Genomic DNA, 17,777 nt, shown 5'->3' with positions numbered 1-17,777 from the left:
TGTCTTTCTGTGTCTGATTTAAAAAATTATTTAAAAAAAAAAAGATTGGCAGGGTTAGTTCAGCGGTGGGTGTGGCCAGGTCATGGAGGAAGGCTATGGAAAGATGGATCCATGATTTGGGTGAGGGATTCAGCGGGCAGTGGAGTGGCCAAGGGGAAGAAGCTGCTGATGGCAGCGACCTGCATGCAGGCTGTTGATGCAGATCAGCCTGGCCTTGACAGCAAGGTCATGGCGGTGAAGGTGCTGGCGAGAATGGCAGGCAGGGCCCAGTCCTCTTGTTCTTACCTCAGACTAGGAATAAGGGTTGTGGGGTCTCCAGACCAGGGACATGAGGCCTCTGGCTGGCCTCTCCCCCTTGTGAGCATCCCCTCGCCTTCTTTTCGTTGACAGTCATCCCTACAGGCTTAGTCCGTCCGAGTGCAGAGAGCTGGACCTGTTATTGGCTTTGTAATAGAGATGAAGCTACTGCCTCCAGTGTTCTTGGAGGCTTGTGTGTGAGCGTGAGTATTAGAGCAGAGGCCGGAGCACTGTCCACCAAAGGCAAAGGCCCTGAATGTGAGGGCTGGAAGCCTCTAGTGACAGCTGGAAAGGGCCACATCCTCTGGGCACCACCCTTGGGTTTAGAGAATGGGACCCAGACCAGCTGGTAGCACGTGGCTTGGTGTTTCAGAGGCCTGCTGACCCTCCCTGGGGTCACTGGTCTCCTGGGGATCCTCTGATTTCCCCAGCCAGATGTGACCTTCTTCCCCTCTACCCCCCAAGAGTGCCAGCCCCATATGGATGCCAGATGTGGAGCTGGGTTTGCATGAGTCAGCCTGAAGGGGTGGAATGCGGGTGACCACCAGGTTGGGCAGGGAGGGCCAGGCAGCCCCCGCGACCGCAACCACAATAAAGTGCCCTACTGGAGAGACAGGATGGGTGCTGTGTCGGGGAGAGCAGGTGGCACTGCGGCCCTTCCCAGCACCATGACTCCCTATCCCACAGAGCCTGGCCTCCTGCCACTGTCCCTCCAGCCACTCCAGAACAGGGGGAGTCTTACCATGGTCTGGGCAGTGCCCGAGTTTTACCTTCTTTTTCTCTCCTCGGTGTCTCCTGTGTATTTTAGGAGGTGACATTGTTAGGAGTGGCTCGAAGGGACCACAAAGGCCATCTGGTGACTCGTATCTTCCCATTTCACAGATTGGGACCCAGAGGCTTGGGATAGGCAGTCTAGCTCATGTGTCTATAGATCTAGTGCAGAATTGGCCTGGGAATGCCAGCCAGGCCACACCTGTCTTCCTGCTTGTCCTGACCTATGCTTCCACCGTCACAGAGCACCTGTCCCACCAGTGTTGGGTGGACATGGAAGATTTCCCCCAGGGACGTGCTCCAGGCCAGGTTCCCTGGGATTGCTGTCATGGGTACAAAGGACCCTGGAATGCCATTCGCTATGCCTTGCAGTTTCTTGACCCGCTTTCTGTGGTCTTCACAGACCTACCATTTCGTCTTCTTTTCTTTTTCTCTTTTGAAGAGAGGGAGAGGTAAAGAGAAAGAGAATGGGGGCTGGAGAGATGGCTTGGCAGTTAAGCGCTTGCCTATGAAGCCTAAGGACCCCGGTTCGAGGCTTGGTTCCCCAGGACCCACGTTAGCCAGATGCACAAGGGGGCGCACGTGTCTGGAGTTCATTTGCAGTGGCTGGAAGCCCTGGCGCGCCCATTCTCTCTCTCTCCCTCTATCTGTCTTTCTCTCTGTGTCTGTCGCTCTCAAATAAATAAATTAATTAATTAAAAAAAAAAAGAGAATGGCCACGCCAGAGCCTTCAGCCACTGCAAATGAATTCCAGATGCATGTGCCACTTTGTACGTAGGTCCTGGCGAATGGGACTTGGGTCCTTTGGCTTTGCAGGCAAGTGCCTTCACTGTTAAGTCGTCTTTCTAGCCCCCAGACCTACCAGTTCTACCGCACCTGTGGAGACGGAGGACACACGGTGCACCAGGTACTGGCTGACATAACTGTGGGCACCCCCTGCGTCCCCACAGCCTGCAGGGCTTCAGGAGGCCTAGCCTGAGGATATAGCACCTCTCAAATTCACACCTCAGTCACTCCATCCAGGTAGATGTGGCTCTGCTGCTGGCCACCCCAGAGCCGATTTGTCAGCAGGGAGCAGTTCACAGCACTTCATCCTGCTCCTGGCTCCTGTTCGGGGCCTGTGGCCCTTCCTTGCAGTCTCACTGGGGAAGCAAATTCAGAGAGTGATTTGACATTGAGGAGCTGGCAAGTGTTCCCAGCTGAGTCTCGTATGGAAGGTATATGATGTCTGCTTTACACAGTCGTCTCTGTGCAACTTAGAAACGCCAGCCCAGCCAGGGCACTGCCAGGACCGAGCTGCTCTTGGCTTTCGTGTAGCTTGTTGGGCTCAAACCTCAAGGGGAAAACAGTTGCTGGCAGGTCTGCCATTCGTGGGGTCCCGAGTGCACTGTTCGTCTCCATTCTCCACCAGATGAATAACCAGTCTGCCATCCTACTGGATCTGGCCAGAAACCCTCTTGGCATTAGGCTTTCTGTGAACCCAAGAGGAACCCAAGAAGGTGATGGCAGCCAGGACCAAGACTTCAGGGGAGGCCGTTTCCCACCTTCCACCCCACCAGAGGCCAGGTCCCCACTGCTGCCAGCACCTGCCTGTGGCCTGCGGATCATTCATCACTCACTATTCCAAAGGAAGGTTCTGGGTGCTCCTTGAGCAGGCTCTACCCTTCCCATTGCCCTTTGTGGATGTGGCTGGGTCTGGTCAGTATGGGAGGCATGGAAGGTGCTCTGAGGTGGGGAGTCTTGTCTGCTCTAGAATGTCCGTCTGGCAGCACATTCCATCTGTGCTTGTGATAGACCCAGCCCCTGGGGAGAACATGAGGGACAAGCAGGAGAGAGGGAGGTGGTCCCCAGCTACTGTTGGGCAGCCAACCAGATGAGGCCATCCTAGCTGGGGCCAGGCAGGGCTCAGATGCCTATTTCTCCATGAGCATCTTATATAACAGGGAGCTGGTGGCCTGCTGTCCCCTCACCTCTGAGCCTGGGCTGCTCTGGGTGTTACAGTTGGGATCTGATATGCCTCCCAAAGGCTCCTGTGTCGAAAGCTTGGCCCCACATAGAGCAACACTCAGAGATGGAGCCTTGGAGGAGTGTTGGGATCATGAGGGCTCCGACCTCAGCAAGGGATTCGACCCACTGATGAAATCACGACTTGAATGTTAGCAGGAAGTGGTAAACCCTTGTGACCGGGCTCAAGTGGGTCCTGGGGCTATGCCCATAGGAACTACCTTGTCCCCAGCCCCTTGTTCATTCTCTGCTTCCTGGCTTCTCGCTGCCATGACTTTTGGCCTCATCACAAGCCCAAAACTTGGGCTGAAGCTTCTGAAAGTGTGGGCCAGACACATCTTTTTTTTTTTCCCCCTTTAAGTTGGATTCTTAGATACTCTGTCACAGCACTGGCTAACATGGATCAGCCAGATTGTTCCATCTATCAGAGATGGGGCCAATACCTTTCTTCTAGATGGTTTTCTATGTCCCTCCCTCCTGGGGATGCTCAGGAAATGGTCCTAGCCATCTAGCCCCTCATCTTTGCTAAGAGCCCTAACACCAGGACCTGGAAGGGGAAACTGAGGCAGCCTCTGTGTAATCGTTGCTTCTGAGAGGAAGGAGGCACCCTGGCAGTTGGCTGTTGAGAGGAAAGCCCTTCAGCGAGTCCTCAGTTGGGTGAGTGCATCTTATGGAAGGTCGGAGGTAGAGCCTTGGAGAGCAGGGGAGGGGGCAGTTAGGATTTCGAGGCTGTCACTGTGTCACTGGCTGATGAGTCTGCTCACAGCAAGCCCCCACCTCACTGCTGTCCTAGCTGGCCTACATGTGTCAGCCCCACTCTGCACTCCCCGTAGGGGCGCCATGATCTCCAGGCAGATTAGCAGCCCTGGGAGCAGCGCTTGGCTCTAGCCTTGGAAACATGTGGTCTGGGTTGCAACTCATGAAAGCGGCTGAGGCTCATGACAAGCTCTCTACCCGGAGATTTATGGGGCTTCATGCTTTTAATGGTTTCTGTGGGATTGGTGTCCTCCCTCATCCCTCTCTGAGGCAGATGGGTGACGAGCCTTCCCTAACCCGGCAGGAAGGTATAGGTTGGCGGGGAGGGGAGGGAGAGCAAAAGAGACCACCCGGCTTCCTTGGGAGGGACAGCTGTGGGAAGGTCCCTAGGGACGCCCGCTGAGCGGCCCATAAATCTAGGAGCGCTCCAGGAGGCGGGAAGCCTCCCACAGAAGTGGCCCATGTGCTCAGGCCTTGCTGGGGAAAGGTAATAGTGCACAGCCTGCTCTATCAACTCCCCCAGGGCTCCAGCAGGTGGCTTGTTCAGTGCTGGGACTTCTTTCTGCTTGTGGACTCCAAGTAGGACATGAATGAGCAAGGAGAGGTCTATGCTTTTTTTTTTTTTTTTTTAAGAGAAACTCTTTTATTTATTTGAGAGAGAGGGAGAGAGAGAGAATACATGAGAATGGGCACGCCAGGGCCTCTAGCCACTGCAAACAAACTCCAGACGCATGTGTATTTGGCTTACTTGGGTCCTGGAGAATTGAACCTTGGTCCTTAGGCTTTGCAGGCAAGTGCCTTAACCACTGAGCCATCTCTCCAACCCCTGTGTTGTCTTCATGGGAAACATGTCTTGCCTAGGATCTGGCCCAGTGGGAAGCGTTGTGTGCACAACCATCAACTCCCTCCTGCCCATGCCAGGTTTTTGGAAGGCCCTGACATTCTCTGGGTTTTGGATTAGCTGGTGCTCTGGGGAGGACAGAACAGCAAGTATCCCTGTGGGGATCCAAGCACAGCATGCCGCTGAGGCTTCTCACTCTTCAGGTTGCTTTAGACAATCTGGGAATCTCCCTAGTACCAGCACTCTGGGGAAGTTGAGGCCCTTGGGAAGGATAGCCAGACACCTGTTCCCATGCGAGGGCACACTGGTGCCTCCTTCATGTGCAGCCGAGGATGCAGTAGGCATCAGGTTGAATTCTGCCCAACGGATACCCAGGCTTCCCTGGGCCTACCTTGTAGGCACCCCCTCTCACCCTGGAACTGCATCTCAGCCCCTGTGCCAGAAGCAAAACCAGTGCCCTTGCCAAGTCAGACTCCTGTGGGCCTGTTCATTGGCCTCAGCCAAAGGGAAGAGACAGGGTGCCCCTGTCAGCTGGGGACACTGGTAGGAATTAGGGCCAGGGATAGCAGGCAGTCTGTGGCTTACTCTGCTCTTGTGGCTGAAGAACATTATTTATAGAAAAGTCCCTCCTGTGGATCGCAGGACATTGCTGACGGGCTGCGGGTACTCCGGCCTTCCTGCAGGGTGCTGAGTTCCGGAGATGGCTCTAGGAAGGGGTTTCCTGCCCAGGGGTCAGGTGGCTCCCGGACACGAAGACTCCTGTGCCCTCTCCCCTCACATTTTCATGAAGATCTGGGCCATCCCAAAACCCTTCTCCCCCTCATGAAGCTCAGTGGGACTTGGACAGCCAGGAGGGTTGTGAACCCCACGTTCCAGCCCTGATTGCACAGAGCACCTTCCCAGCACAGCCTGGGGAACAAGCGCACCAGCTTCCCTGCAGCCAGACTGACGGCAAAATTTTGGGAGATGAGCAGAGCCCAGCGAGAGAGTGCGGGCTTGTGGTCTGGACTCCAGAATGGAGCCCTTTCCCCTTAGTGGGCCTGGAGCACCAGCTGGGAGGGGCCTGCTAGCGTCTGCCTCGTGTGCTCTCCAGACCTCACGTAAAAGAAGGACCACTGGCTGTCAGCTGAGACCCTCTTTTGTTCCACTACCAGCCTGTAAGGGCTCTAAGCACTGCCCTCCTCTATGTGGGGCCATCTCAATCCCTTTCTTTCTGAATGTGGGGGGTCTCACTAGAGTCCCATGTTCTGGCTTTGGTAAGGATGCCAGGATATCAGAGTAAAGACAAGGAATTCAAGTTCCCTGAGGACGGAGATTGATGCGGGTGAGTTTCACTGTGTGTGCGCGTATCTTGGTCTGTTCGCAGTTGACTGGGCCATATAAAGCATGTAATGGTTTTGGAGGCTGAGAAGAAAAACTGTGAACACCTGGCATCTGGCGAGGGCTTTTCTCTTCATCCAAGATGTCACCTTGTAGCTGTAGTCTTGCATGGTAGAAGGGAGAGCCTGTAGGGTTTCACTCTAACCCAGGCTAACTTGGAACTCACTAGTAGCCCAGGCTAGCCTCAAACTCTAGGCAATCTTCCTACCCCAGTTGTGGGCCCTGGGATTATAGGTGTGAGCCACTGTACTGGGCTTCGTTAGGTCTCACATAATAGCACTGATCCTGCCCATGAGGGTGGAACCTTCACTTGCTTTCCAAGGACTGCAATTCCAAATATTGTCATTCTGGGCACCGGGTTCTAACATGAGAATCGGGAATGACATCAGCATGAAGACCAGAACAGTGAACACATAAGAGCCCTGTCCATGGCTGTTGATGCTTCCTGTGCCCAGTCACCTGGCCCGGAGGCCCTTGTCATTCCCCACTTGGAGCAGGAGGCAGCAGCTGGTCAGAGGTGAAGCAGCCCTGGGGTGCGCCACGTGGCGGCCAGCACACTCCTTCCCCGAGTGTGCAGAGCAGGTCTGTGTGACGTTCCCCTCGCACTGTGTGTTTTGAATATTTGCAGCAGTATGAGCACTGCGGGGCCTTGGCCCGTGCACTGCGTGTGCGGCTCATTCTTGGTGGGCTATGTAATGTGCAGAGGCATTGCCAAGGGCAGCGGAAATGTGGATTTTTTTCCAGCATAATCACATGAATCCTACCGCCACCCTACCCTACCCCTGAGCCTGTGTCATCTCTGCCTTCAGCCAAGATGGTTCCCACCCCATTAGTAGCTGGATCTGTTAGGGACAGAAGGACAAGGGGCACTTGCATTGTCCCTACTGACCAGTGCTCATTGCTTTTTCCTGGATTCTACAGCAGACAAAGCACCTTCCAGGCTCAGGCAAAGTAGGCCCTCTTCAGGTCTGTGCCTTAGGGGTGGAGGTAGGGAGAGGAGTTTTCAGGTGAAGGAGGTTGGGGTAGGAGGCGCCAGCCCTCTTGATGTGCAGAGAGCTGTGTTCTTGCAGGACTGCCAAGGAGGAGAAATGTCATTTGGGGATCCAGTTCATGGCTAGACATTGCCCAGCCACCTTAAGAAGCCCTGGGTTCTTTTCAGCAGAATTGAGACCCCTGCCCTCCTACTTGGCCGTGGGCTGAGGCCCAAGACTCCAAGTCCTTGAAATGAGTTTCAGTTTTTACTGATTTCTAGGGCTGCCAGAGCGAAGTACTGCAGACCGTGTCTTAAAAAGCAGCAGTTCATTTTTCACAGTTCTGGAGACCAGAAGTCTAAGGTCAAGGTGCCAATAGAACTCATTTCTTCAGAGGTTCCACCCTTTGGCTTGTGAATGGCTGCCTTCTCACTGTGTCCTCACATGGTCTTCCCTCTGTCCCTATGTCTATGTCCCTGTGTCCTCTTATAGGAGCATTGGTTATATTGGATTAGGGCCCACCCTCATGACTTCATCTTAATTGCCTCTTAAAGACCCTGTCTCCAAATACAGTCACTCTCTGAAGCATAGAGAGTTAGGGCTCCAATATGAGACTTCGGGGCTCTATGGTCAGAGCCTGGTGATTAAGCTGCCTTCAAGGGCTGCAGCCGGAGGGGCCTCCACACATCTAGCCCAGTGGTGTCACACAGGGAGCCAGCCATATCTCCAGGGTGGTTCATTTTGTATTCAGCTCAGTCCTAGGGAGAGGAAATGGGAGCCTGGCAATAGCTCCCCCATCACTTAGCTGAGGGACACTCAGTTGCCACGGTGACCTCCCTCTGCATAGTCAGATACACACAGCCTACTCACTTCTCTGGGCTGGAGGGCTTCCCCACCCCCACTGTCAGAGTTCACACTGAGTGTTGAGTCCCTTGGTGACAAAAACATGGAAACGGTTGCCATGGCAGCCATTCTTTGGCACCCTCAGACAGCAGTGCAAAGTTCAGGATGCCCAGAAACAGCTGAAATGAAAATATGGGGAAATCCACCACTTCCCACCCCTCAGGAATATGGGTCCGACAGCATCTGGGGCTTCCCTGCTCCCATCTATTTGCTCTTCTCCATCACTAGACCAGCCAGTGTGGGTGCAGGAGGTACCCTGAGAGTGAAAGCAGCAGGATGACCCCCTCCCCTGAGACCTGGAGAAGGGGGTCAGCCAGTGCAGGAGGATGGTGGATCTCCAGGTGGGCCCACTGCCTGGGGTGGAAGTTGGGGATATGAGCACTGGGCCTTCCCTGGGGACATGACTTCGTGGCTCTTGGAGACAGGAGATTCTGTCCTTTCCCAGGAGGGCTCATATACAATCAGTGACCAGAGAATCTTTAGCCAGTCCAGGGGACAATGCCTTGGCGTGGGGTCACCATGGGACAGAGGCTGACTGTGGGGATGAGAATGATGGCTGTTTCCCTTGAATAGAGATGAGCACAGTGGAGGCCTTCTCTAGAATCTCCTAGACTGTTGGAGAAGTCATGTGTCCCTCCACCCATGGCAGTTCCCCATGTAAGCTCCATGAGACTCTGGTGACCTGAGATGGGCCAACAGGAAGGTCTTACAGTCAGTGGCATTTGGGAAACAGGGGTCTTACAGTCGGTGGCATTTGGGAAACGGGGGTCTTACAATTGGTGGCATTTGGGAAATGGGGGTCTTACAGTTGGTGGCATTTGGGAAACGGGGGTCTTAGAGTCAGTGGCATTTGGGAAACAGGGCTCTTAAAGGCAGTGACATTTGGGAAACAGGGGTCTTAAGAGTCAGTGTGGCATTTGGGAAACGAGCATGCATGTGCATGACTCATCAACTTTCAAAAGGCTGTAGCAAGGAAATCTCTTGACTTTAACCTGGTGCTTCACAACTTGAAAAATGTCCCCCCTCCTTTTCCAGATTGCACTGAAAGACTCAGTAACACCTGTTGCATGTACTTGGGCACTGATCCTATGTGTCATGGACCAGCAGCATGAGTGCCCCTGGGCCCCACCCAGTTCTGTTGAATCTGAACCTCTGGAACCAACCCAGCAGTGGGTTTCTAAAAGCTCTCCAAGGGAGTCTGAAAGGCATGCCGGTTTTAGAACCTCTATACTAGGAATATACTGGCAGAAGATTGGAAGAGGTAGGGCCCCAGCAATCAGAGAGGCCCCTGGAGAAGTGGAGAGGAAGGCAGTCTAGCTGGGAAGGTTCAGGCTCTTGAGGCAGCAGTACAAAGACTCAGGACCGTGGAAAGGGAGCTCTGGGTACCTGGGAGCTCAGGCCCCATGGTAGCCTGCCGAGATTGTGTGTCTGGGTTATCGTGAGGCTTGGGTGAAGGATGGGGGCCTTTAGAGGGGCATTCACGTGAGCCATACCCTTCCTCCAGCTGTGAGGAGTGATTCAGCACAGCTGTCAGAGACCACCTGCCCAGGGCAGGTGACTTACTGGGAGTGCTAGGGGTGTGGCTAATTCCAGCAACCACGCCCCCATTAATCTCTTCACATCTGCCAGGAGAGAGTTTGTTGCAAAAAGGCGGTGACCTTGGCTCAGGCATTAGCAGCTGGGGTTCCAGGGTCAGTTTAGCCTCAGCCCACCCATTTGCCCCTTGTGGGAGCGCAGCCCCGGCCCCATTCCCTTTTTCCAGGTCCATGGAGAAGCAGATGGATATAGGGGCCACCTGGTCCCGGAGGCAGGCCTGCTTGCTCTTCCCGGACCACGGCCCATCATCCCTGTCTGTGCTTCCTTGCAGCTGTCCAGATCCACATTCTGAAGGCGGACAAGGCAGGGGACTGGTGGAAGTTCACAGTGAACATCATCTCCGTGTACAAGCAGGGCACGAGTCGCATCCGCCGTGGTGACCAGAGCTTATGGATCCGCTCGAGAGACATCGCCTGCAAGTGTCCCAAAATCAAGTCCCCCAAGAAGTACTTGCTGCTGGGCAACGCCGAGGACTCGCCAGACCAGAGCGGCATCGTGGCGGACAAGAGCAGCCTGGTGATCCAGTGGCGGGACACGTGGGCGCGGAGGCTTCGCAAGTTCCAGCAGCGCGAGAAGAAGGGCAAGTGCAAGAAGGCCTAGCGCGGAGGCGTGGCGCGCCGGGCCCCCAGCGAGCGGGCCGTGTCAGGCCAGTGGACTTGGCCCACTAGGACTTTCCCAGGTGGGGGGAGGGCGGGAGCGGGGCACAGTCTGCGCGGGGGCGGGGCCCTCGGCGGCTCCACCCCGTCCCTCGCCCCTGGCGGCAGCCGCGTGCACAGAGCACGGTGCCCCCAACAGGCCAGGCCCTGGAGAAATGAGGACGAGACATAGCTACCTCACGGCGCTCCTTCCAGAGCAGAGATGCGCTTCCCTAGGGCTAGTTGGGGTCGCCGTGGAGGGGCTGAGGGTAGTCCACCCTGGGACCCAAGGATTGGGCACAGAATGGCACAGTGGGCAGCAGCCGCGGGATTGGTGGTCATGGAGAAGGGCATGTGAGAACTGTGAATTTTCAGCTTGCATCCTGGGCAGGGGCGACTAAATCACCACCACCCCCCCCACACACACACAAGACAAGCCCCTCCTTTCTCCCTGACCCTGCTGTCGAGGAATTCCCACAGGTCCCCTGACTGTGACAACCTAGTGCCCACGTTAAAGGGGCCAGATGGCATTGGGGCAGTCAGCATCCGGTCTCCACCGCCACCTGCTGGGCTGATCCTTCTGGGTGGGAATTCACCATCTGTGGGGAGAGGAGGCCCCTGCCCTGCCCCAGTGGGGCTGATCCAGGCTTCTGGACCATCCAGAGGGCTGAGGGCCCAAGGATACCCACCCCCCACCTCCAGAAGCCCAAGCCGGGTGGTCAGTGCCACTGCCGGAGCGCCTGTTGGAGGAGGCATTGCAAACCAAACCTCCCAGAGAGTTTCCTTTTTGGAAACTTGGAAACAGCCCCTTTTATGACATTTTCCAGGGGCGGGGAAGGGGGTACTGGTTGGGTTTAGGGCAGTGACACTATTTGTGTAATGACATCAGCTCCCACAAGGCCTCTCAGCAGTGTCAACAGCTGGAAAGGGCCTGGTAGGGCATGGGCATGGAATGCCGGCTGTATAGGCAGTTGGGCCGGGCTTGGGGGAAGGTTTGCTTGAGTCAGGACAGGGTTGCTGGCTCAGCGAGGTGCCCAAGTGCCCAAGCCACAAGCAGGCAGGGCTGGGAGTAGCCAGGTTCCTGGGAGCCAGGGAAGCCATGACCACTTCCTGTTGCTGCCGTCACTGGTGGCTCCCAAGGAAAGGGTCCACACGGCTACTAAGCCAAGAAGCCCACTGCGGCCCACAGGTCTAGCCTGGGCGGCTGTACCCACTCCTTTCTGGATGTCCTCTTTGTGGAGGTCACCATGCTTTGTGTTTGGTGTGTCCAGCCCCCTGGTAAGTTTCCTAGAGATTATCCTTAGGCAGGTAACTGCAGGGCCTTCCTATCCACTTGCCTCACAGGCCTCCTTCGTCTTCCCTGCCTCCCTATATTGGGGCCTCTGGCTCTACCCTCACACCCCCTGCAGTAGATGAGAGGCCTGGCTCCCCTCTCAGTCAGGAAATTGGTTTCATTTCCCCTGCCATTTGGCTGCCCAGAAGGGCTATACAAGGAATGAAGCTTGGTTGGCCCTTTGGCCACTTCCTTTGCTCCTCTCATTTCTGCCCACATTATCACTGCCATTTACTGAGCACCTGCTTTGTGCCAGGCACTTTACCTGCACATTCCCAGCCTGTCCTCATCACAACCTCCTATGACAGGGATTGTCACCCTCACTGTCACCAGCAAAAAAAAGAAAAACCACAAAAATCCTGGCATACACATGCCCAAGTTCACACAAGTACACGGAAACAGTGGGACTCACACTCTAGCTTTCGGACCCCATCCAGCACTGTCCCTGGCTGCACATAGCTCTGTCACCCATTCATTCGTCCATGCCCTGGGAAGTTAGGAGAGGTGGCCGTGGGCAAGCTGTCACCTGAGATCCGGTCCTCTGGAGGACTTTGGATGTGGTCTATACTGGGGTTGGGACAGGCACAGTGACATCTTCAGAGAAGGCATCAAGAGTAGAAGGGTGCAGAGTGGAAAGGTGGCTTGGCTGCTTCACACAGGAAGGAGGGCTTCTGGAAGGGGCTGGCAATGGCAGACATACCCTGGGAAGGGGTGTGCAGCTTTGCTGGCCCAAGCCAAGTTTAGAGGGAAAGAGCCTCTCTGTCTGGGCCCTGATGCCCAGTGTGGTTTGGTGGGCACCATCAACAACAGAGGGCAGCTTGCTGTGTGGCAGCTGCACTTTTTCTGTCTGTATCAGCGTAGTTTTTCACCTGCCCCAAGTGCCCTGGGTCCCAGTTGCACCTGGTGTCCAGTGAGAGCCATTGCTGGTGGTCTCCGAGGCCTCTTGGCTAGAGCTAGGGGCCAGGTAAGCACCAAGGTGTCTTGCTGGAAATCCCGCCAGCCTTTAGCCTTGCACTGTTGCTCAGCACCCCTGCCCCTGCCCTCCAGGGCAAGGGCAGCCACCTAGGGGCCTGGCCCTTGAGGACTATGCTGAATGGCCAGATGAGCCAGGCTGCAGATGAGGTCATTGCTGGGACTGCAGTTTGTCACAGCTGCTGCCTCCATGTCCCGGACCCAGCCAGAAGCCAGCTCACCTGAGGGTCAGTCTTGGGAAGGCAGCCCTCTACCACTCTGCCCATAGTCCTCTCCAGGGGGGCGACGGAAAGGGGAGAGGAGGCCTCCTGTTTGTACAGTTAGGAAGGGACGCAAAATGGAAGTAGGCTTCAGGTTTGAGAGTGTATTAACCAGAGTTGTGCTATGTAGGTCTTTGAAGAAAACCATCCCAGGTTAGGTGTCCTTTTCCAGTCAGATCCCCTAGCTGTCCTGTTTCTTACCAACTGGGAGGTCTGATGCCCCTGCAAGCTAGTGCTTGCTGCCCTGACACAGTCACACAAAGTGTAGGTAGAGGATGGGAATAACCGGCCACCCTCCCATGCGCTTGCAGGCGACAGTCTCTGTCCATAGCTTCTATGTTTGAAAGTAGAGTGGAAGGCAGCAGCCTCAGCTGGGGAGGGATACCTGGGGCAAAGCCCAGGGAGGCTGGGAGCAGCCCAGGTCACGTGGGAGACTTCCTAGAACTCTGCCTCAGTAGCAACATGCAGGCAGTGGGGACAGGTTTGTCTTAAGAGTTGTCCCAAGCTGAAATAAGACCCTTAGAGACTACAAGGTGGTGCCATTAGGGTCTCAACACATAAAGGATCCCTCTATATGCAGAGCCTAGAGTGTAGGCAAACTGTGGGCAGGCATTCCTGTGGACCACAGCCCATGCCCGTACCCCAGGAGTCTCAACATTGTTGTCGTGGGGCCATCCCCTGCCCAAAACCAAGCAACCTCACTTCTTGTGTCATTGGACATTCCTTCCCATTTCCTGCTCTGGATGCGCCTACCGGCCTCCCTGGACTCCCTCCTGCGTTGCCACTCAGAATTGTAAATGTTTAGTTGTGACCATGACATATTGTTTGGGTCAGTGTTCCTTTCCAATGCATACTAATATATTATGGTTATTATATATGAATATATTTAATGACATGGAGAAAGTTGTGGATTTTCCTTTTTTAAAGTTTTTTTTTTTGTTTTTGTTGTTGATGTTAGAGTTGTAATGGACCCAGATGGAACTTGTAACGTGGGCCCCACAGGATAGAACTAAATCCAGATATCATTAAATAAACTCTCGTATACTGTTCTGTGTCCCAGTCTTTCTTGGTGGCCTGAGCTATGATGGTGGCATGTGAGGAGGTAAAAGGGTGGAGTCTTCTAGCAACTTAAGGAATATGGCGTCTTGCCCTAAAACAGCCCACAGACAGACTCCTGTGTGTGTATTTTAAACAAAGAGCCCTAACTACCCAAAAAAGGCAGGGAAAGAGCAGCCTTGCCTGGAAAGTCCTGGGGGCTTGCTGGCTCTGACTGCTATTTTTGAGCTAACAGGCTCTCAAATGGGACAATCTGAAATTCAGTCACTACTCCTGGGATAGATCTTTGTGAGCTCTCAGACAGGGTGGGCTTGGGATAAGGAAAAGGGGGTTCCATGCCACTTATTCCACTGGCCACAGCAGAGTGGGGCAACATTTGGCCTTTTCATAGATTCAGAACCTGCAAGTCCCTTTTTAAAAAAATATATTAAAAACAGGGAGAAAGAGGCGGATAGAAAGTAATAACGAGAATGGGTACACCAGGGCCTTTAGCCACTGCAAATGAACTTCAGACATATGTGTCACCATGTGCTTCTGGCTTATGTGGGCCTGGCGAATAGAACCTGGGTCCTTAGGCTTTGCAGGCAAGCGCTAAGCCATCTCTCCAGCCCTGAAAGTCCTTTTTGACTTTTATACTACCTATTTCTTCTACTCAAAGCCAAGTAGGGATTAATGAGAAAATAAAGCAGGCTGGTGAAACTTCAGAGATCTCGCAAAATGCGTTTTTGAAGCCATTGCTGAGGGTTTTGTGCAGGCCAGAGACTGGGCCCATGCCAGCACCACACAGCCTCCAAGAGCTGAGCACACTGGGTTTAAGGCTATGTTTAAGCCTCTGAATGGCTGTGATTTCTTTACTAGACAAACAAGCCAGCCCCCAGGAGCATGTGCTGGCATGCTGCGTGAAGCGGGTCATGTTTCTGCACCAGCGGTTCTAAAAACAAGGTGCAGTCGCTGGCCTAGGCCAGTCCCTCAGCAACACGCACTCCCGGGACCCTGCCTCCAGAGGCACAGAATGCCTTCATCTGCCATGCAGCAGGCAGGCTGGAGGTGCTGCTACCCTCTCTGGGACTGGCTTTAAGAACCGGGGCTCCAAGCTAGGGCAAGTAGGTACACATAGGGACGGTGTCCCAGTCCATCTCGGAAATCCCTGTTGAATGACAATGTGTGACAGTGGGTGGGTGGGGACCAGAATAAGGTCTTGTTGGCTGGACAGGCCAAGCAGAAAACAAGCTTTGTCTGAAGTTTCAGGCACTTGCAGCACCAGCTTGAATATTTGTGGGATATATGTCCCGCTGACTGAGACTGGGGCTAAATTCTGTGATGCACTTGGTAGTTTGATTCTCGTCTTTGGTCATTTTAAGGTCAGGGGTCCAGTTCTAAAGGACTTTCATGGTATGGCTTGTTCTCTCCATAAAGGTGTCTGTGTCTGGGAGTGAGGCGGCTCCACCATGGCCAGGCCCTGTGCTGGAAGGAGACTGTTGATTACAGACTGAATAGCTCACTGCCTCTTAGGGTCTTCCACTGACTGGAGACACAAAATTTTACATCTGCCCAACCCAAAGTATATAGGGAATAAGACAGATCTCCAACAAACACTGGCCCATGGCAGTGTGAACAGCCTGATTTATAGATCGGACTGCCTAAGCTCAAGGAAGCTGAGCCATCCTCATCAGAGACCCAGGAGCCAGTTCACTCCAAAGACCTGGGAGACACTACCCAGTCACTCCTGCATGTCCCAAGGACAGTTCCTGGTATGGAGATGTCTACCTGGGTGGACACACCCCTTGGTCTCAGACTTCACTGAACAGACATCTCTTTCCATACCCTTTCTATGACTAAATAAAGTCATAAAATAAATGTGCCAAGAAAACTGGGAGTGAAAGGAAGAACACCCAGTGAGAAATAAAGTACGTCGATGGATTAGTTCATTGCTTTATCGAATTGGAGACTCTGCAGGGATAGCAAAACATTCTAGGAGGTCAATGCCCTTTGTTGTCAACATGTACTTGGGAGGAAGCCTGTAAAATCCTATGGTGCAATTAAAGAGTTCGGTCCCACCTTTTAAAATGAGGGAGGGGATATATACCCACTTAACTGGAGCATGGATGCTCTTTCACTTTAGGGTCAGTGCAAAAAGCTGCCAGTATAACTCTAAACCTGAAGGAGGGGGAAATTCAGCTATTTGGCTGGCTTCCAGTAGATCTGACTAGTCAGGCCAGACGGTTCTTAAAGGCGAGGAACAATCAGGAATTCTGCAGCAACCCTGTGGTTGGACAGTCCTGGGCACCTAATCCCAGTAGGCTGGCTACAGAGAGCAGAGAAAAGAAGCTCAAGGATTTCTTGTGTCAAAGCCACAGAGGTCTGGTGGATACTGTATCCAGGCTGAGGCCTTGCAGGTATCGACAGGAGCAGTGTCTTGGGGCTAATGACAGCTCGGGTTTAGTGCAGTTATTAATAATTATAAAGTTTAAATGTCACAAAGTACCAGCTGTACCCACGTATCTGGATTTCTTTATATGGTATCCAGCCTTAAAATGCTTATAATTAATAATTGGTTGAGTTAAACAATTCTTCTGCTGTTACTTTAGTAAGGTTTATTTTCACTGAAAAGCACTTCAGAGAGCAGTGCTGCGGCCCTGTCTCGCCACTCTCCTTCAAACTCTGAGATTGCAAGGCACAGCTGGCCAGTTCCAGAGTGTTCCCTGCACGTCACCCAGAGTGCAGCCCCCAGGGAAGCCAGACCCTGAAAACCATGCTGGCAAGTGCCATTTCTCCCTAAGCTATCTTCCATGTTTTGAGAGTCAGGGTCTCAAGGCAGGAGGTTCCCAAAACAGTCCATCTCAACCTGGGCATGCCTTGCCACTGCTGGCTTGATGCAGTAAGAAAACTACCTTTTGGGAAAGACCAAGCTGGGGAAGGGGCCTGGGAGGTGGGTATTCTACTTCAACCCCCCTGGCAGCTTTCCCTCCACCCTCCCCTGCCCATGGATGCAGAGATGTAAAGTAACTTGTTGAGGGCCACACAGCTAGCAATGCTGGGGCTGGGCCTACAGCCCATTCAGCCTGAAGAACAGAAGCTGCTGTGTGCAGACATCGGCCCAGTGTCTTCCTGAAAAGGCCTTTCAGTGCCACTAAGCCAGGCCTCCATGGCTCTGGTTCAGAGACTCCCCACGAGTTGCCGGGACTCCGTGCTGAGCAAGTCAAGAGTAGGTGAGAAAGTCAAACAGACCGTCAATGCTCCCTCCTCTGAGCTCCAAAGTCGGGGGATCCAAGGAGACAGTGTTTGTACAGATTTGGGGTTTGACACAGGATTGGAAGATATGGCTCTGTAGATTCTTGGTCTTTCCTTGGATGATCCATTAGCAACCACCCCACCCTGACAAATGTGTCCCAGGCCAAAATGGCATCCCAAAGTCCCAGTCCCTGGTCCAACACAGCCCCTCTCATCACCATATGCTCCTGACAAGAAGCCCGCTCTTCTCTCTGTCCTTCCACAGTCTGCTCTGGGACAGCATGGCTGAGCCTCATGGTTGTCCTGTTCCATACTCTCTCTGCCCCTTGCCACCTCCTAACAGAACATGGACCCCATCATTCAGCTAAGTCAGTCTCTGGGTCCTTACTGTCCTTGTGAACTTGGGAGCTCAGTGGGTAGGTATCGGACCAAACTGACAGGAGAGCTTTGTTCTTGGTCCAGCTCCCTGTCACAGCCTGTAGCACTCAGTAGAAAGCAGGGGATGGAATCCTGAGCTCTGGACTGGGAAACCACTAGCTGCCCAGGATTAGTTTTGGCTTAGAGGAAGAGTCCTTTCTCAGCTGAGCCAAGTGCTTGCCTCAAGTACCTCGCCTGGTCTTCACAGACGAGCCTTGTCTCAACTCCATTTTCTAGATGAGAACATAGGGACAGATAGGTAACTTGTTTATGGTCACAGAGAGGGTAAGTGGCATGATTGTCCTTGGGGCTTAGCTGTATATTTCAGACTCTCTGCCTTCCTGACTGGGTGTT

General features: G+C 53.7%; 1 protein-coding gene across 1 annotated transcript in view; it reads left to right on the top strand.

The window, feature by feature from the left end:
• Ntn1 (netrin 1) overlaps positions 1-10,198 on the top strand; it is a 192,835-nt gene extending 182,637 nt beyond the window's left edge. The window contains exon 7 of the mRNA XM_004663143.2: positions 9,791-10,198. Within this exon, the coding sequence (XP_004663200.2) occupies positions 9,791-10,119 (329 nt within the window). The 3' untranslated portion in view covers positions 10,120-10,198. The remainder of the gene's footprint in view (positions 1-9,790) is intronic.
• Positions 10,199-17,777: the final 7,579 nt, after the last annotated feature.

The sequence above is a fragment of the Jaculus jaculus genome, chromosome 12, assembly GCF_020740685.1.
Source record: "Jaculus jaculus isolate mJacJac1 chromosome 12, mJacJac1.mat.Y.cur, whole genome shotgun sequence".
NCBI classification, from domain to species: Eukaryota; Metazoa; Chordata; class Mammalia; order Rodentia; family Dipodidae; genus Jaculus; species Jaculus jaculus.
This window is presented reverse-complemented; position numbering and strand designations above follow the sequence as displayed.